Source organism: Leopardus geoffroyi, chromosome B1 (genome assembly GCF_018350155.1).
Source record: "Leopardus geoffroyi isolate Oge1 chromosome B1, O.geoffroyi_Oge1_pat1.0, whole genome shotgun sequence".
Taxonomy (NCBI): Eukaryota; Metazoa; Chordata; class Mammalia; order Carnivora; family Felidae; genus Leopardus; species Leopardus geoffroyi.
The window spans coordinates 135136683-135158111 of record NC_059327.1 but is presented as its reverse complement, the minus strand read 5'-3'; the positions used below and the strand labels follow the sequence as shown (position 1 = coordinate 135158111).

Sequence of the window (21429 nt, the reverse complement as noted above, 5' to 3'; positions counted from 1 at the left end):
GCATGGAGCCTGACGCAGGGCTCGAACTCATGAAGTGTGAGATCATGACCTGAGCCGAAGTCGGATGCCCAACTGACTGAGCCCCCCAGGTGCCCCCCAGTAACTGTTTTAAACTTCATGTTCATAACTGTCATACTTTATTAAATTTATCTGTCTTCTATACACATAAACTCATGAATCTGAAGAAGCAATGTTTCTTTATTTTAACTCAAGTTATGATTAAGGGTAGCATCCAGTGATAGAAATGAAAGTTTTCTTTGCTCAATAGCTTCTGAGGTTCAGTTTAGCTTTAAGCTACTAAAAGCTTAAAGGGTTAGATTTAGATGGAATAATTTGGACTGAAGTCTTTGTACTGGTGTTTAGTAAACATGAAATGTTTTAGGATTTTTGCACTGTACTCTGGGGAACCTTGAGGTCTCTGGGGCCCATTCTAGTACTCTCCAAAGACGGATGTTTTTGTCCATTTATATAATCCTTCATTTATTTACATTTATTCAATAAACCTTTGAGTACTCAGTATATGCAGTTAGTCTGGGGGTTTCAGGGAGCCCATATCTACAATGGGTTACAGTGTAAAAGACTGAAAAGTAGTAAGCATATGGCCCACATATGAGAAAGGTTGTTCCCAGTGATATTGGAACCCATGGAAAGGGAATGTCCAGATCGGGGATGGTAGTGTCTGCAGGGAAGCCTTTGTAGAGGACTGAAGGATGGATAAAGGTTAACCATGAAGTCCAGGCAGTGAGGACAACCATTTGTGAAGACTCAAGACTGTTTGAAGAAATTGCTTCCTAAGAACAGATTTAGGTTCCTGGAATTTATGTTGGAGCTAAAACTATCTACACTAGATCCCCTGCATTCTTGGGTTTAGTGTGCCAATTCCCTTATAGGCACCACAGTTTGATTCATTCTTCAAGTGAAGAGGTGGTGTGGTGAAGAGCGAGGGACAGAGAGTAAACTATTTTTCCCTCACTAGTTCCCTTTCATTAGCGGTTACCTCACTTACCTCACAACAAGCTGCTAAGATTTAATTCTTTAAAGTTTTTCTTATACATATAATTTACATTTTACATATATACATTGTCTTTTTAAAAATTTTTTAATCTTTATTTTTGAGAGACAGGGAGAGAGAGAGGGAGAGAGAGAGGGAGAGAGAGAGAGCATGAGTAGGGGAGGGGCAGAGAGAGAGGGAGACACAGAACTGGAAGCAGGCTCCAGGCTCTGCGCTGTCAGCATAGAGTCCAATGCGGGGTTCGAACTCACAAAGCGTGAGATCATGACCTGAGCCAAAGTCAGAGGCTTAACTGACTGAGCCACACAGGTACCCCTACACTGTCTTTTTAAAAAAGTTTGTTTATTTTGAAAAAGAGAGAGAGAGAGACAGAGACAGAGAGAGAGAGAATCCCAAGTAGGCTCTGTGTTGTCAGTGTAGAGGCCAACAGAGGGCTTGAATTCATGAACCAAACCGTGAGATCATGACCTGAGCCAAAATCAAGAGTTAGAAGCTTAACCGAATGGGCCACCCAGGTGCTCTTAAATGTACACTGTCTTAATCTGCCCTGGCCAACATAATAAAGTACCATTGATTAGGTGGCTTAAACAACAGAAATTTATTTTCTCATAGTTCTGGAGTCTGGAAGTTTGAGATTAAGGTGCCAGCTTGGTCAGGCTCTGGTAAGAATCTCTTCCTGGTTTGCTGAAGACCACTTTTTCACTACATGCTCATGTGGTCTTTCCCTGATGTCTGCTCAGAGAGAGAAAAAGATAGAGACAGAGAGACAGAGAGGGAGAGAGAAATGCGAAGTCTGAAATTATTTAAATATTTAGAATATTAAAAAGAGTTTTAAGTTTTAAATCAGGTAGATAATTACAGTTATTGAAGAAATATTCTGGGAAATAATAAAAACAGAAATAAATTGATAACTTCATAGGTTGTGACATATACCATGATCAAGTTTTTTAGTGAACATCCTATGTCAGAGCTTTTTTATTTTCTTTGCTTCATCGAAGTTAGGTCTGCAGGAATATGTTTACATGTCTTCTAGTGGCATAGAATTTAATATTTTAAAAATGAGAGAAAAATGTCGGTAAATATTTTACCTTTTTTGATTTTCTTCTCTAGAGACAACACACAACAATGTATATATATAGCCACACACACACACACACACACACACACACACACACACACACATATGGATATGCATGCACTTATGTATGCACATATGCTATTTCATTCTGTGTGTATATCCTTGTCGTGTGAGCCATTACCTATAGAATGGCCGTATGCTAGCATTTAGATATACAGCCCAATAAAATGTACTACCTCTTGACAAACCAGCATGTTAGCAACAGCTACAAAGCAGCTTTAAAAAAATAAAGTTTAGAATTTAGATAAATATTGGCTATCTGTGGTTATATATGGTATACAGTGCAATCACATTCATTTTGCAAAGGAGTCAGGTTCTAATGTCAACCCCAAAAAGGACAGTTTGATGTGAACGAAATTACTCTTGAAAGTCGCATAAATCTCTCACAAATTGCAGCATTTTCCCAAATCTGCCAGTTTTATTTCTGTTTTCTCCCCTAGCAATAGAACAAATCGTTGTTCTTTGATTGAACAACTGGAGTAGCTGTTTGCGTTGAGGCACCATGTGGTGTGAAATCGTGTGTACTCTGAAACTCTGGGATCGCATTTGCACAGTGAAATACTTGCCGCCACTGGGGGCCAAGGGCACCGATCCTGGCCGCAAGAATGCCCCTCCCAATTTGACCTGGGAGCATGTGTTCATTGAATGTGATGGAGGCTGTGTCATGGAATGTCATGCTACTAAAGTTGTTCTCTCTCCCTCCCCTTTCTCTCTAGCTCCCTCCTTTGTCATTCTCTTGTGTTTGCTGAATATGTGTAGTCATGTAGGTAAATTCACACACGCTGCAACTTTATAGCATATGGCATATTATACACATCTTTGTTTATGTGCTTATTTATATTTTTTCTGTTACATGAAGTCACATATATGCATACTTACGTGTGTGGCTGTTGACTTCTGGAAAAGTCTGTTAGGAGTGTGAATTTCATCTCTGATTGCACCATGTAATACTGTTGGGTTCCTAACCCATGTGATTGCAAAAATGATACACAAACCAGTTTCCACTCCTGGAAAATAATTCAAAGCTACTGTTCCATCATCACATGATGGGAACTTTCTAAGCTCCATCATGGTATAGTAGTCATCACTAAGGCTTTTTCCTAAGATTGATATGAAAATATCAGTTAAATTCTCAATTCTGTTTTTTGGTTTGAATAACCATTTATTTATCGTATTGTTGTGTTGTCATTTTTATATTGGTTTGCTAAACACTGAAGTTGATAGTTCTATTTTGTAATCTCCTGTACTACCCAACTACTGTGTCCTGACCACAGTGAAAGCACTTTCCCAGTGGAAATTCAGTTAAATCATTCTCTGAGAATTTAAGTAAACTGTATTTTTCTTCATGCTAAACCACAATTGATGACATGTATTTCCTGCCAAGGCTAAAAAGTGTAAATTTTGAATGTTATATTTCTTCATGAAGGGCAGTTTCAAGTTCATTTTAGTTTGATGATTTTGACATTGTGTTTAAGTACAATTTTCATGCTAATTGAAGTCTTTTATGTCAATGGAAAAAAGTCACAGTGTACAGTCTTAAAGTATACAATCTTCTGTAAGGCATTACATGTAATTAAAAAACCCCAAAGTATTATTTGTAAGAATTCTATTGTGGTTGTCACATAGCTTATTCATTGATTCAACAATTGTTTCCTGGATACCAAATAAGCGCTCTTAAAAGCACTGGGTGTATTGTAGTGAGGAAAAGCAAGTCCTTGACCTTGTGAAGCTTATGGTCTCCTGGAAGGATGACCGGCAATAAACACCTAAAGAAATAACAACCTAGTTAAGTTTCAGGAAGATGAAGGTCAGAGTTCAGTGGTAGAGAATAACAACAGGAGAACTGATGCCCTGGATGATTACTGTTTGTTGAAAAGGGTAAATTTTTAAAGCTGAGACTTAACGAATGAGAAGGGGTCGGGCATGTAAAGAGCATTGGGGCAGAGTAGCATAGGCAGAGATCAGCAAGTATCAAGACTCAAGGCATAAAAGGGCTTGGGTATTTCCAGAACTCGTGCGGTTGCTTGCATCAGAGCTTGTGTGTGTGTGTGTGTGTGTGTGTGTGTGTGCGCGCGCGCGTGTGAATTGGAGTGGCAGAAATGAAGAGGAGGTGGCATGGGATCAGATTAATTAGTAAACAGGTACCAAATGATTCAGAGCCTTACAAGTCATGGTTAGGACTGCAAATTGTAAAATAAGTACAATGAGAGCCAATTAAAAATTTTAAAGTAGAAAATCATTAGCTGATTTAAAGTTTTAAAAGCTCATTTTGGCTTTTTTTGTGGAGAATGAAATATGTGTGAGCATATGTTTGCATTTGTGGTTCAAAATGGACACAATGAGACCATTCAGAGAGCCATTAGAATCCCCTAATCAAAGACAATGTTGGCTTGGATCACGGGGTGGGAGTGGACATGGAGCCAATTGGATGGATCTGAAATATTTGGGGAAGGTATATAATTTTCTGAAATTCAGGATGAGGAAAAGTCAAGAATCAAAAATGATCACTTTTCTTTTTCTTTTCTTTTCTTTCTTCCTACCTCCCTTCCTTAACTGGGAGTATCATGGTACCACTTATTAAGATCAGGTTTTGGGCAGGATCAGATTTCAGGGGGCGATCATGTTCACTTTTAGATATCTAGCACCAAACCTATTACAAAATTTATGAATCCAGCAAACATTGATTGACTTCGCCATATGTCAGACATTGTACTAGGTGTTGATGATATCTGGTGTCTATATGCTTATGGAATTACAGAGATGGTAGATTTCAGAGTGCTGAAATTTCTCTGGGACCATAGTTAGAAATGATCCAATACAGCATCCTCATTTTAAAGATGAAGGGTAGAATTTGAACCTTCTAATTTCTGTAGAATATAAAAACTTCTCTCTAAAACTCATGGTTACTTTAGTAAAACTTAATTTTACTCATCCAACAATAGTCATGGTATTATTTTCTCTGGAATATGATACAATCTGCTTTCATTCGTGTTTCAGTGAATTGTTACAACCAGTACTATTAAAAGACTTTCTGATGATTCTGAAGTCATGAAAACATATTCTAGCCAGGAGTTCAGTGGGTGATACTGTTATTGATTTCACTGGATTTATAAAAGACTGAGGCAGGGGAATCATGAACCATGTTCTAATGTGCACACATTTTTTATTCAGATATTAATGGTAACAAAGGCAGAATTAGGCGCTTGTATTTTTTATGTTACTAATGGTAGGTTACTAACTACCTTGAAGCATGTTAACAGGGATTTTTCAAATTTAATAGAAAACATGAATATGAGATGAAAGGGAAAAAAAGAGCCTGAAAAAAATTTGTTTTGTGCAATGAATTAGAAATATTTGTGTATGTCTGCATGTGTGTGCATATGTTGGAATGTTTGTTTTAAGGTCTTATTCAACTTTATAAGTTAAGATATTTGGTCAAAGAATAAATGGATGATGATGAAATAGCAAGTTGTGTAGATGTGAACAGTTTAAATACTAGGAAGCCAAAAAAGATGATTTAGAGTGGTCTAAATAAGCATGCTTATTATCTAAATTATGTTACAGCATTTATTGTTCATTTAGAATGAGGTTTACTTGGCTCTTTATACTAGCTGAAGTACTCTGAAAGAAAAAAGAAGTGAAAATTCCTGTCCTAAGGGCATAACAAACATGAAGCATCAGGCGTGATCCAGTCTGCACACACACAGGCACACACAAGATGGGAGAATGTTTCCTGCACTAAATGGCTTCTCTCATGGGAATGCCCTATAGAGCAAAGGAAGCTTTGAGATGTTTTGCAGAGATGAGGGCTGTTAACGAAGAGGGTATTTCAGTATAAGAAAGGGAAAAGTGGGTACTGAATGAGACTGATGGTAGTTAAGCGACCTCATTGAAGCTTAAAAGCAAAGATGGAGATAGATTGCAATGCATGCCAGTGGAAGAGACAAAACTACTATGATGGTTGAAATGATCAAAATAAGAATTAGAACCAAAGTTTTGCTTCATCCCTGCAACCAGAATAGCAGGACAAAATTCAAGAAAACCTAGAGCCCCAATGTGGAGTTTGACCCTAGACCTTTAAGGAAGAAATGTAAATGACCAAAGACTGACAATGAAAACTATATGGAATTTATAACCAAGATTCTGTACATACAAATCAAGTGAAAAATTAGTGGTGAAAATAAAGGCTACACAGAAGGACAACTTGTCTTCTGAAATCAAGCAGAAAAAAGAGGTCTGTGCATGAATATGACAAACAGGAATATTCCATGTTTTATTAATTAATCTGTATTCTTACATCTTCCTCAAAGACACAGGGTAAAGACTGGACTTCTCATTTCCTGAGAAAAGTGCTTAGAAATAAACATTAGCAAGAATTTTCAGGACACTTTTAGGATAGGAAAACGTCATATTCTTGACTACTTGTCCGCAGCTTTCCCAGAAAGCCACCTCCTCTGTTGTTACTGTGGTAGTTAACTTCTCACCTGTGGATTAATATTTCTTCCACGATAAACTCATTTTCTTGCCATATAGAGTGTGTATGACACTATACTCCTTCACACATAACCTTGAAATGTTCTTCCTCATGCAGCTGGAGTGCACCACCCACTCCTGGAGTTGAAGGAAACTCAACTGTCCAAGCAGGTTTTTTTTCCACCTAGAATTTTTCAGCTGCACTAATTCCTGACCAGCCAAAGAAACTTCAAGGGGATACTTTGGGAGAATGGGGGACAGATACATCTTGAGAAATTTTCACATATGTAGAACAAATGTCTTCCATTGAGGTTTTAAAAATAGTCTCTTTAAACTTTAACATGTGTTGGTCTAGTGTTTGCTCAGATAATCACAGGCCTGCATAAGCAGGACACAATCAGTGCACGCCAGACACAGAGTCTCATTATCATGAGAATTGTGTTTTTGCTGGGGTTTTTGTTTATTTTCAAAACTTGCTTCTTAACACACTACCTGTAGAACTTACCCATTCTTTAGTTCTACTTAGGAAAAAAGGAATATTATCACCCAGCTGACTTGTTCCTTAAAGGAAGATACAATAAACTTTCCCCAAGGTTTCTCCAAGCATATTGTTGTCAGGTCTGTGGTTTGCCTCTAGAAATCTGGCAAATGAGTTGATATGCGTTTTTCACTCTTCCTGCTTTTTTTTTTAAGGGACAGAAGTAATTTTAGAGGGAATTGAACATATCAGAATACCTAATTTTCTCTTTCTTTCTTTCTTTCTTTCTTTCTTTCTTTCTTTCTTTCTCTCTTCTTTCTTTCTTTCTTTCTTTCTTTCTTTCTTTCTTTCTTTCTTTCTTTCTTTCTTTCTTTCTATTTGCTAAATAGGAAAGTTCATCAGCTTGATAATGGAGGAGAACAATGACTCCACCGAGAACCCCCAACAAGGCCAAGGGCGGAATAATGCCATGAAGTGTGGGTGGCTGAGGAAGCAAGGAGGCTTTGTCAAGACTTGGCATACTCGCTGGTTTGTGCTCAAGGGAGATCAGCTCTACTATTTCAAAGATGAAGATGAAACAAAGCCCTTGGTAAGTAGGACAAAATAAAAAGCACTCTGGTCATAAGCAATCCAAGAAGTAGAAGGTTTGTTAGAAACTGATGGAGTCTGAGGTCAACCCAATTTCCCTCCTCTTTCAGTTCATTGGCATCTTTCATACCTTTTCTCATTGTTTACTTTGGTTTAAGATGATGAACTTGCTAATTGAGGCCAAGAGGCAAATTATACTTGTCTAATATTAATTTTGACTTTTACTAAGCTGGAACAGAATGCCTGAGTCCTTCGGGCATACTTACTTTACAAGAATTTTTAATGAACATCTGCTAGACTATATATATGGCAGCCAAAACATCTTTCCTTTTCTTAAAAATAAGTTAAAAGCACAGAATTGAAGGAAAACTATAAACATGACTTTCAGTAATTTTTGAGACACCTTTGGTATCAATTCCCTGGGAGCTTCCTTCCACCTTCACTCACATAAAATATGGATATGGTGCTAAATGGAACAATGCTGATACATCCAATCATCATACACAATATACTCTTCTGGGGGTAGTTCCTGTGTCTTTTTGTGGTTCCTTAGTGGTCTTGTATTTACTTATTTACTTATCATTTTCTCAGCCACAAGTCTCTAGGCTGCAATGAGAGAAAGGAAAAATCTCCAGCTCTTCCTGTAGCTACAATAAGCTTTCTTAGCTGTGATCATCAATTGATGGAAGGAGCTACAAACTGAAGTATCTCCCGTGTGTTTTCCCTTCATTTATATCTATAGGATATATAAATGGAAGAAATATTGTGGATTAGATGACATAAACATCCCTAACAGTATGTTTTTGAAGCTATTTTTCTTGTGTTAAAGTTCAAGAACTTAATTTGGATCGGGGCTCCTCTTTAGTATTTTATATTCTCAGACCTTGTAATTTTGCAAAGGTTTCATTTGTCTAGTTGAATTATAAGAAATAGCAACAAGTGCACATACTATAAACATGTTTTAAAATTGCTACTATATTTTAAGCATTTATTTACCAGGGCCAGGAATTAGACTGAAAACTTTGTGTATGTATGTGTGTGTGTATATATATATATATATATATATATATATATATATATCCATATATATATCCATATATATATGATATATATATATCCATATATATATCCATATATATATGATATATATATATGATTATATATTATTAGATACTTAAATAAGAATATTTACATTATAGAGAATTTATATAATATATAAAATATAATATATAAATATACGATATATTTATATTATAGTGCATTTCCATACCAGTTATTGCATTTGTCATAGCAAACCAGTGTGGAATGTGGGGATTATCACTACAGATGGAGAAATTGTGGCTTAGTGATATGAAGCAATGTGACCAAGGTCATAGGGACATCAGAGGCTTATAAAGCAGTAGAGTCTTTTGTCTCTTATCCTATTTTCCAGGGTTCTTGTCTCATTGTACCTTGTTTTATACTGTATAGTATTCACATTATGGCATTGTCTTAAATATAAAATCATCTTTATTGGGGCACCTGGATGGCTCAGTCAGTTAAGCATTAGACTCTCGGTTCCAGCTCAAGTCATGATTTCATGGTTCGTGAGACTGAGCTCTGCATCAGGCTCTGTGCTGACATCCCGGAGCCTACTTGGGATTCTTTCTCCCTCCCTCTCTGCCCTCTCTCTTTCAAAATAAATAAATAAACATTAAAAAAAATAAAATAATTTTTATCAAACTCAGAGAAAGGGATCAGGTTAATGTGAGAAAACAGAATATGGAGGATCTAATATGGGGACTTTGATATGGAATAAAATGGAAGTATGAGTAAGAGCCAATGTTTTATCCCACTGAGTCTTATTCCTGGCATAGTGTGGCCAGAATGGGTACAGATTAAATGATTAATTATGCAGCATCCAGAACCTAAATGGGGGATAAGGGGAGCAGAAGATTCAGGAGTTGAGTGAATGAAAATGTGAAAGAAGATCAAACAAATGTTCTGACACTTTGGTGAACTTAGTGGACCTTCTAACAATGAACATGGGATAGAATGGATCAAGCTCAAGCTCAATGTTTCTAAAATCTGAGAACTGGAGGATGTTAGAGAATATGCAAAGGAACCCCAGTTTGAGGAACTCTGCCCTAAACTCTTCAAAGAGGATATTATCATACAGCCTTGGCTATGCTGTGTCATATCTCTGTGTAATTTCCAGAAGGTCCACACAGTCACAGATGGTCTTCAGTGCAGTGTAGTTATTTTGCTAGCAAATTGGAAATATAAATAAGAAAATGCAAAACATTCTGATTAATTCAAATGAAAATCTGCCTCAAAATAAAAATCACTTTAATTCATAATATTTCTAAGTTGTGTTTTGATATCATTATAATACTGATGTTTTTAAGCTTATAATAACTAAAATCAACAAATGAGAGTTGTATTGATGAGAAAGTACTGATGCTTATACAAAGCAAATATAGGCTATTATTTCCCTTAAAAAAGTTTCTTAATTTTTCTTTACAAATATCATTTGTTAATAGAGAAGTCAAACTTTGGGGTAAATAACTTTGACTTATTAATTATATATCATCTTTCATAGCAGTTCAAGAACCAGGAATTTTGACTTTGTGCTTTTTAAATTTTTTACACTAATGTTCAAATACATACACAAAGAATCAGATTAAAAACTGGCAATTTCTGTATCAGAAGGCCCTTAGTAATGTTAAAGGACCATATATTTGCCTAAAAGCAGAACGTAATATATCAAATCATAATCACTTCATAACAACAAAGTTTAAATCACATTAAAGAAATCTTTTTAAAGAATTAATCACCTCAATGAAGAATAATTAAACATCTTGAAAAATGTTAAAACTGGAAAAGATTTAGTTGTTATAAATGCCCCCCTTTTACAGATGAAGTGTGTGTGTGTGTGTGTGTGTGTGTGTTTGTGCATGTGAGCGTAATATGTTGTTTGTATTGGTCATGGGATATTGTTAATGACTGGCAGATGAGGAACAAAAACGGATTTTCTTGCTCTTGATCCAGTGTTCCTTCAGCTTTGCTTTTTGCCTGCTCACAAATCCTTAACTTTTCTTTAGATTTGCTTTCAATCAGAACTACTTCTTGGTTGTTTATTTTCAATATTGGTGCTTTCAAGCATAGGAATGCCCTTGGCCTTCATATAGTTTGATGAGGGTTATTTTGTTATTACTGGAGGGAACGTCACTAATGAAATGAAAAATTCACCCTTTTAAGTATTCGTAACCAGCTAAAAATGTTCAATAAACTTAAACTGGATTTGTTTTTCTCTCTCTTAAAAGGCATTTCTAAAATGAGAGTATTAACACCCTTGAAATGTGTGTTTCTCCTGTCCTAGGCAAAGGTTTTCAATTTATTTTAATAAAACTTTTACTGAGTTTCTTCTCTTCCATTTTCAATAAAGAGAGTAAAACTCCGTATTATCCTTACTATTAAAAACTACACATCTGTTGGGGGGAACAGATATGCAAAATTATAATTGGGACAGGCTATCATGTAAACACTAGATGTTCTGAAGACACAGATACAATTAATGCCGAGAAATGAGTGATGATGCTGTGCAGAAGAGTTGAGGAAAGTGGCACAAAGCAAGAGGTGACCCTTACCTGGGGTGCTGAAGGTTGGTGGGAGTTCTCCAGGTAGATAAATGGAGGAAAGGAACTCAGAGCAGAGGAAAGACATAGAGTCACATTTATAGATAACTCCATATTGTTAGGGTTGTGAAATGACAGGAAATGGGGTTCGAGTGATAGGAGGTGACAACATAAAGGGATGTATATGTTGTACAAAGAGACCAATTCTCTGGCACACTATGGGAGCTATTTCTAGAACACCTATGCTACTCAAGTTGTAAAACTGCATTAATCTGTTAGAAAGGAATAATGGTAGTCGTTTTTAAGAAATGTATTTGTCTGCTCTGGCTGCCATAACAAAATGCCATGTCCTGGGTGGCTTATGCAACAAAAATGTATTTTCTCACAGTTCGGGAGGCTAGAAGACCAAGATCAAGGTTGGTCTCTGGTGAAGCCTCTGTTCCCAGCTTGGAGATAGCTGCTTTCCATCTGTTTCCTCACACACCTGTTGCCTTGTGTACAGAAGGATAGAGAACTCTGGTATCTCTTCTCTTTAAGGACAAGAGACCTATTGGATCAGAGCCCTACCTTTATGATATCATTTAACTTTAATTATCTCCAAGTACAGGTACATGGGGGGAGGGTAGGCTTCAATATGTGAATTTCAGGGGGACATAATTCATTCCATAATACCTACTCTGTTGCATACCTCTGTTAATGAATATAATTTTTTCAATTAGGTTTTTCTCCTATTGGTACCATCAACTTTGATCTCCACTAGAACCTAATATATCTGAGTTAGTGCATTATACATTTAATTATTTGAACCTACTATTGGTATCTTATGTTCTTATTCAAATTGCTCCTTGTCTTTTAAATATTCTACAACCTGCACAGGTTTGAGAATTTAGAAAGTCTCACTGCCACTGTTCTTGTATTTTCTTTTTAAGCAAAAGATAAAAATACCTATAAGTTCTTTCTCTGGTGACAGTACCTAATTTGTAAATAAGACTTTCAAGCCTTGGGGCACCTGGGTGGCTCAGTCAGTTGAGTGTCCAACTTCCGCTGAGGTCCTGATCTCACGGTCTGTGAGTTCAAGCCCTGTGTCGGGCTCTGTGCTGACAGCTCAGAGCCTAGAGCCTGTTTCAGATTCTGTGTCTCCCTCTTTCTGTCTCTTCCCTTGCTCATGCTCTATCTCTCTCTTCTCAAAAATAAATAAACGTTAAAAATTTTTTTAAGTAAAAAAAAAAAAAAGACTTTCGAGCTTTAACCATGGTTCTCCAGGCAATAAATTAGAGGCATACCTCAAGATATAACTATTTTGTATTTAAAATAAGTCAAACTGAAATCCTTAATATCCCATCATTTGTAAAAGTGGAGAAACTTCAGTTTGTTTAGTTCAAAATTTTCTCCCAAAATCATTTTCTACAGTGTCTGCACTTACAGATTTTATTCAGAACAGATTTAAAAAATAAAGTTGAGGGTGTGTACGTGTATCTGGCTGGCTTAGTTGATACAGTATGCACCTCTTGATCTCGAGCTCATGAGTCTGAGCCCTATGTTGGGTGTAGACATTACTTAAAAAAAAAGTCATTCTCAAAAAATAAAGTTAATTTTGGTTGTTTCCAAACAGCAACAGAAGCATGGAAAAATGTATATAGCAAATTAAAAAAATAAATTAATATATCCATAATCATTGTAAGCATTTATAGTACTACATATTTCTAGTTTTTAGGTAATGTTTTTCTTTTTTATATTTGAAATTAAGTCCTACTTATATATGGAAAAAAAGTTAAAATTATACTGTGTGAAGAACCTTTGAAAAAAAGTTCTTTTATCTACCCTGAACAACTTTAGGACTTTTGAAAAGCTATGAAAAGAAGGTTTTAAAGGAGACTTACATTGAGGTTGTGACAGTATCTGTTTGGCCATCTTTCATTCATGATCATGACAAATGACTGTGACCTTAATTATAGATATTGTAACATGACAGAAGAGGATGAGTCTGAGATAGAATATGATCATTATAATTCTAAAAGTAAGGCAGTGTATAGATTTTTCAGCTGAATCCAGTGATGAATTCTAGTGCTTTTTTGAAATCATCTGTCTTACTTCCATCACGAAGTATATTATTACCTAAATAATAGTGAAGTTTCAAGCTTGGCCATACTTGTGAGTATGTTTGACATACTTTGGATACTAGAATTTGAAACTGAAAAGCAGCAATTGTTAGAAGCTAGCCTGAGACTCCTGATAACAAGATTAAAATCCAAACAGGCACAACTCAATTAATCTAGTCTAGATTTTCAAAAACAGACATTGATCTGGTTGTGTGGAAAGGGTTTTTTCCTGGATGTGATGAAGATGATACTATATTAGATCACAGTGAATTTTCTTAACTTAGAGAATAAAGTGATTTTGAGTGAATTATAACCTGAGGATATAACCTGAGGATATAACCTGAGGATATAACCTAAATGTGCAAGAATTGATTACTGATTTAAGAGCAGGCTCTAATTTTATATATTTAATGAAACTTGTAAGTTAATGAAATCAAGAAATCTCTAAGGCATTTGCTGTTTGTTAAAATACATGAGCTAGAAGAAGACAAAACCCCAATTAAGTGTTTAAGGCAATATTAGGAACCTTGAAACTTGAATTTCATCCTTAAATCTAAAACTGACTTTCTGCCTAGCAACTAAATCTCTTGGTATTTAAAAATATGCATAAAATGGGTCACCTGGGTGTCTCAGTTGGTTAAGTGTCTGACTTCAGCTCAGGTCATGATCTTGCTGTTTGTGACTTTGAGCCCCGCGTCAGGCTCTGTGCTGACAGCTCAGAGCCTGGAGACTGCTTTGGATTCTCTCTCTCTCTCTCTCTCTCTCTGCTTGTGCTCTCTCAAAAATAAATAATTTTTTTTATGTTCATGAAAGTATTTAATGAAATAACTTGTGATAGGTAGTAAAATCTTGAGTGGACTATAATGCTTTGCAGCAAATTTGCACCTGTTTGGACAACAGATTGAGGTCAAGACCCAGCTGAGTTCAGAGAATCTCAGTTCTAGAGGGCCGATGCTGGAGAGGAAAGCTAACGGATTGGACGGTCAGATATGAATGATAAAATAAAAATAAGTGCATATTTCCCCATTAAGACAATTCAGAAAAGTATTTATGAAGTGTAGCTTTTTAAATTTCACTTTGTAGGTCTGTGCATAAAAATAAATAAACATTTAAAAATTAAAAAAATACACATAAGGTGGCATTGTGTGTCATCATAAATTTTTGGGAAATTTTAGTTCATTCCTAGAAAGGATTATATCAAAACAGTGTTATTAATATGAAATTTTTTTATTCTGCTTTTAGTTGAAGAATTTTTTAATTGCTGACTTCTACACAGCTATTTCAGAGTAGTTAAAATATAGACTTTGAGTCAGACTGTTTGGATTAAATCTTGACTCAGCCAGATACTAATTATGATACACTGACTAGTGAGTAAGCTGATTTAAACTTCAATTTACTAATCTGTGCAATGAGATAATAATAGTACCTATTTCATACCATTGTTAGGAGGATTGAATTAAGTAATTTATATAAATGATCTTAGCAAGCAGTGGCACATAGTAAGGATAAAATGCATGTTAGCTGTTTTTATATTAGCATGACAAAAAGAGAATCTATTTCTTAAGATATTCATGCTACTTATTCATTTGATTTTTTTAAAAAATTCAACACGTTTATAAATTTCTAATGTGCTGTAGTTATTATGCTAGTTTCCAGGAAACATAAAGGTGATATAACCAATCCTAAATAAAAACACTCCCCCCCCACCCCCAAAGAAAAAGAATTTAAAAAGAAGCAACTTGTTTCTTTCTCAAGTAAAAGTCCAAACAGATTCTAGGTAAGTGACGAAGTGTCTTCTTGGTCTGCTGCAAACAACTGTTTAGAAACCCATGCTGCCAGAGATTTTGTAATTTTAACTTTTGGCTTCCAAACTCACCATAGGGTCATTCCCTTCCCAGTCAGATAGAAAGGGAATATAAAAGGGAGTATTGCATAGAAGGTTTGGGTGGACCAGGTGTGGTAGTGGCTCTTATAGCTCACATTTCATTAACTGTTCACGTTTCATTAACTAGAACGGAGTCATATGACCAAACCTAATGGCAAAGAGGTCTGGACATGTAGCCCAGCTTTATCCTGGGCTTTGTCCAGAGGAGAACTGAGTATTAGAAGGAGTTATCAGTCCCTGCCACAGGTGATTGAATACTACTAAGCATCATGAATCCGGTGTTAAATTCTGGTGGGTGTTACAGATTTTTGCAGTTGCTATACAATATAATAACTATTTACCATTGGAGGCCATAGGAGGGACACTTATCACCACTTCAAGGTTCAGGGAGAGTTTTTCAAAAGAGTATATACTGAAAATTGGAAGATGATATAGCTTTATTACAAGCTGTTGGGGTGGTATATGTGGCAGAATAAAAGTTTAAGCCATGGCTCTTTGGTAGACTATTGGGAAATACGTGATGGTCAAGTAAGAAAGAAGACAAGAAGTGATGAGAGATGAATTTGGAGACATATGCACAGACAAGTAAGCTGTGTTAGGGATTGTAGATTTTATCTTGGGACCTTACATTTCCCTTACTTTTATGTGCCTCTTTTCCTTCTTTATTGAATTTAGAGCTAAACAGTGCACATAGGACTCATTCTAGGTGAAGCTCATTGTGAAGGAATCCAAAATGCTCACCTAACCAAAAAGTCCTTCTCAGACAGTTCTACAGCTGTCTTGGGTTCCTATAATTGGCTATTTTGTATTATGACATATTCTCTGGAAAAATGATGGACAAGCAACTATGCTACAGTTAAACGCTTGACCTTCTATCATCCATTATAACCTAAGCATAAATTGTGGGCATGCCCATCAGGTCACTTTTTTTTTTCCTTCATAGTAGAAAGGATTGAAAAATCTGTTGCTGCTGGAAAGGGCACTTGGAGTGACGAGCAGCAGATAACGTCTTGGGCAATCATAGAGATGGATGGGTGGGACATGGTAGCCAGTGGGAACACAGTATATGAGATTTCATCCTCATAATTTTCTCCAGAATTGACCTTGTTCAGTATGGGTGTTTCCCTGGAAAGCAGCTGAACCCAGTTGTTTTGTAGGTTTTAGTGCCAGACTGCCTCAGGTCATGTAAGACTCCATCAGTAGCTATAAGCCTTGGGTAATTTTTTTTTTTACTTACTTGACTAAGTTACTCATCAGTTAAATGTAAGTAATAAAACCTATCTCACAGAGCAGTTGTTTGCATACAGGAGATGATGTTTCTAGAATACTTATACATTACCTGACTACATATTAAACTCTCGGTAAATATTAAGTTGTTGGTATCATCGTTATCATTATCATCATCATTTTTACCATCTTTGACTATCAAGATAACCTGACAAGGCAGTTTAGAAGTCAGGATCTACAATATATTCCTTGTTAGTTGAATAATGAAGAAAATAATAGATGATCAGCCCATGTAAGTAATGCTAACTTCAGAGCAGAAGACAACTTGTTTTTGCTTGTCACCTATGTTATCAAAACACTGAACTCACATGGAAAATTCTCAAAAAACAATGCTCACCTTTGTAGTATGTCTTTTTTTTTATTTAAGTTACTTTTTGGGCTCCTCTAGAGCTTATCTAAATGATTATGACAGCTAAGGAGACTTGAATGATTTTCTTCACAGAACTGGACCACCCCAGAGAGAGACAGTCCTGCTTTTCTTATCTCATGTACAACACTTATTCCTCAACACCAGTTTGAGAATTACTGGAGTTGAATCCCTTGAGTTATGCTTTTAACATTTAATCATATTGACTGAAGGCTTTTGTATTTGCGATGCAATTCAATATATGGAACCCGATAGTCCCTATGTGGATTAGCTCATTAGCATAAACCTAGGCATATTTCCATCATCTCAATTAGTGGAGAAGAAAATTTAGGGAAAAAATGAATAGGTGAAAATGTCATTTGAACATTTACATTTTTAGTGCTCAGAGAAATGTATTTTAAATTATTTTTCAACGTTTATTTATTTTTGGGACAGAGAGAGACAGAGCATGAACGGGGGAGGGGCAAAGAGAGAGGGAGACACAGAATCTGAAACAGGCTCCAGGCTCTGAGCCATCAGCCCAGAGCCCGACGAAGGGCTCGAACTCCCAGACCGCGAGATCGTGACCTGGCTGAAGTCGGACGCTTAACCGACTGCGCCACCATGGCGCCCCTTTTTAAAAAAATTTTTTTTCAACGTTTATTTAAGAGAAATGTATTTTAAAAGGCTACTTTTTCTTCCCCGGATGTATGAAGTTATTTCACAGCCATTTGCTAGTTATTCTTTCCTAAGTTTCTTTTGGGCACTCAATCTTCCTGTCCTTTCTTCTTAAGCTTTATCTTGCCTAGATCCAGCTGTTCTCCATTTTTCTAGCACTATTACCATATGTTCATTCATTCAGTGAATATTTATCAATTGTAAACTATATAAATTATACTTTACAACATGTTTTGACCACTTTTACAAGGAAACAATGCCAGGTGCATGAATTGTTATTCTCATTTTCTGAATTTTGGCTTCCTTTCCTTAGCATAATATTTTCAAGGTTTATCAATGTCTAGGATATATCAGTACTTCATTTCTTTTTTTTTTTTTTAATTTTTTTTTCAATGTTTATTTATTTTTGGGACAGAGAGAGACAGAGCATGAATGGGGGAGGGGCAGAGAGAGAGGGAGACACAGAATCGGAAACAGGCTCCAGGCTCTGAGCCATCAGCCCAGAGCCTGACGCGGGGCTCGAACTCACGGACCGCGAGATCGTGACCTGGCTGAAGTCGGACGCTTAACCGACTGCGCCACCCAGGCGCCCCAAGTACTTCATTTCTTTATAGGGCTGAATAATATTCCATTATTTCAATATGCTACATTTTGTTTATCCATTCTTCACTTGATGGACATTTGGTTTGTTTTCACTTTGAGGCTGTTATGAGTAATGCTGCTATGAATACTCGTGTACAAGTTTTTGTGTGGACAAGTTTTGTATGTTTTCATTTCTCTTGGTTATGTATTCAGAAGTGAAATTGATGGGTTATATGATAACTTCACTGTTTAACCTTTTGAGAAACTGTGCCAGTCATTTTTAATGATTACCTTTCAATTTAATTTAAAACTCAAGCTTCATGCCTGGCTTAAATCTCATCTATGTCTCTCTACACTCCATCTCGGCACTTGCCAGTCTTGACAGGGTATTTTAAGTAGGGAAGAAGCACAGTGTGCCTCTGTTTTCCTGTCTCTGCAGCACTGAGAGATAGGGCAGCGAAGGTAAGGAGAGACAGGAGAGAGAGAACGTGTGTATATTCTGTGTGTCTCTGTGTTTGAGAGGGCCACGAAATGGATACTCTTTCCTTTCTGAGGTCTCTAGTATTGAGGACTGGCAGAGGGGAAGAGAGAGCAAGGACAAATGTATCTCTAGGAACCTATTATTGTAGGGGGACTATGATGGTTGCTCCTGCTTCTCTGGCTAAATTCATGGTTATTTATGAGCATCTTGACTGCCCAGGATGTTGGAGATAGGGAAATATCTTGTCCTCGTTTTTCAGCCTTCAGGTCTCAGAATGAGCATTACACCCATAGCTTCTTGCTGCCAGGACCTCATTACCAGGTGTCCTGCCTTCCCTGGTTAAACTTAAATTACTGGATATTCGGGTATGGCTGACATGACAAATGTAGTACTACAGACTCCTTTACATTGTCACACAATTTTCTCTGCCCTGCAATTCTTTTGTCCTTTACTTGTGGATAGGTTCAGAACAGCCTAAGCACATTACAGAGTGAGGAACAAGCTGCCAATCTCCCCAGTTGCTAGGGATTTTCCTGGAGTTTCTTGTTTGCCTTGAGGAGCTTATGGCTTCCCCCCACCAGACATCTTTCCTTAGGCAGGAAGAGGAAGACAGGTAGTGGTGCTGGCCACAGTGGTATCTGATTGGGGTTGCATTCTTTCCTTTCTTATTGTATCTGTTAGAAGAGAAATGCATCTTTCTTTATTTCTGGTTTTAGATCCCCCAAATCAGTCTGGGACAACAGGATAATTCCTACTCAACACCCTATTATAGAAAACTTCTGTCATACTTTCACAATTTTTAAGTCACAACTTATAAATAAAATGCATATACTTTTTTCTCCCAGATAAGTGGAACTAACATTCCTTTATTAACTAATAATTCTGGACATTGTTAGAGTCCTTCATGTGTCTGACTTCTTATGATTATTAATTTGAAACAATATTCTGTTCCATTTATGAGTCAGATAACTTGTCATATACAAAAATATGATTTTGGAGGGGGGATGTTTGTACCCTTTGACCTCCTTTACTCATTTCTCCCACCCTGCCACCCCCAACATCTGGCAGCCACTAATCTGGTCTTTGTATCTATTAACTTATTTTTTTTTAATTTGTTTTAGATTCCCCATATAAGTGAGATCATACACTATTTGTCTGTCCCTGCCTAATTTATTTCACTTAGCATATTATTCTTTTTATTCTTTCTATGACTGAATCACATGCCACTGTGTATGTGTGATATGTATTTATATCTATGTATCACATTTTCTTTATCCATTCATGCATTGATGATTTTTTTCCCATATCTTGGCTATTGTAAATGATGTTCCAGTGAACAAGGGGATGCATATATATTTTTGAATGTTTTTGGTTTTTTTATTGATAAATATCCATAAGTGGAATTTCTGGATAATATGGTAGCTCTATTTTTAACTTTTTGAGGAACCTCAGTGCTGTTTTGCAGAGTGGCTGCACCAATTTACTTCCCCGCCAACAGAGCACAAGGGTCTCCTTTTCTCTACATCCTCACCAACACTTGTTATCTTTTGTTTTTTGATATTAGCTGTTCTGACAGGTGTGATGTGATATCTTATAGTTTTGATTTGTATTTTCTGATGATTAGTGATGTTGAGCATCTTTCCATGTACCTGTTGGCTCTCTGTATGTTTTAAGGAAAATGTCTATTTAGATCTCTGCCCATTTTTCAAATAGGGCATTTTTCAAATCATTTTTGTTTGTTTGTTTGTCTCCCTCCCTATCTCTCTTTGGATTATTGAGTTGAGTTCTTTGTATATTTTGGACATTAACCCCTTATCAGATATATGATTTCTAAATATTTTCTCCCACTGAGTAGGTTGCTTTATAATTTTGTTGATGATGGTTTCTTTTGCTATACAGAAGCTTTTTAGTTTGATGTAGTCCCACTTGTTTATTTTTGCTTTTGTTGCTTCTGCTTTTGGTGTTAGATGGAAAAAATCATTACTAAGATCTGTGTCAAAGAACTTATTGCTTTAGGATTTTTATCATTTCAGATCTCATGTTCAAGTCTCTAATCCATTTTGGTTTAATTGTTGTGTACAGTGTGAGATAGTGGTCCAGTTTCATTCTTTCCCATGTGTTTGTCCAGTTTTCCAGCATCGTTTATTGCAAAGACTGGCCTTTCCCATTGTATATTCTTGGCTCCTTTGTCATAAACTAATTGACATTAGTTAAATAAACTAGTTGACATAAACTAACTAATCATATAAATGTAAGTTTATTTCTAGATTCTGTACCATGTGACATTGATCTATGTATTTATTTGTATGCCAATACCATACTGTTTTGATGACTACAACTTTGTAGTAGACCTTGAAATCAGGTTTGTGGTGCCTCCAGCTTTGTTTTCCTTTCTCAAGATTGCTTGATTACTTGGGGTCTTTTGTGGTTCCATACAAATTTTAGGATTGTTTGTTCTATTTCTGTGGAAAATGCCTTTGGACTTTTAGTAGGGATTGAATTGAATCTGTAGATTGCTTTTGATAGCATGGACATTTTAACAATATTAACTCTTCTAATCCATGAGTACAGACTATGTTTTCATTTGTTTGTGTCTTCTTTAGTTTCTTTCACTAATGTCTTATAGTTTTCCCAGGTCTTTCACCTAATTTGTTTAATTTGCTCCTAGGCATATTATTATTTTTGATGCAATTATAAATAGGATAGTTTTCTTTTTTATTAAGTTTTTAATGTTAATTCCAGTATAGTTACCATACAGTGTTATA

At 36.2% G+C, this 21429-nt stretch overlaps 1 protein-coding gene across 4 annotated transcripts in view; it reads left to right on the top strand.

The window, feature by feature from the left end:
- The window catches only part of ARHGAP24 (Rho GTPase activating protein 24), a 674755-nt gene that overhangs the window by 240788 nt on the left and 412538 nt on the right, over positions 1-21429 (top strand). For 2 of the 4 annotated variants that reach the window (XM_045473451.1, XM_045473448.1), the window contains exon 2: positions 7491-7690. In XM_045473451.1, the coding sequence (XP_045329407.1) occupies positions 7511-7690 (180 nt within the window). In that variant the 5' untranslated portion in view covers positions 7491-7510. Of the gene's footprint in view, positions 1-3886; positions 4029-6366; positions 6385-7490; positions 7691-21429 lie in introns of those variants that run through there. The other 2 variants (XM_045473450.1, XM_045473452.1) reach the window with 2 other exon arrangements.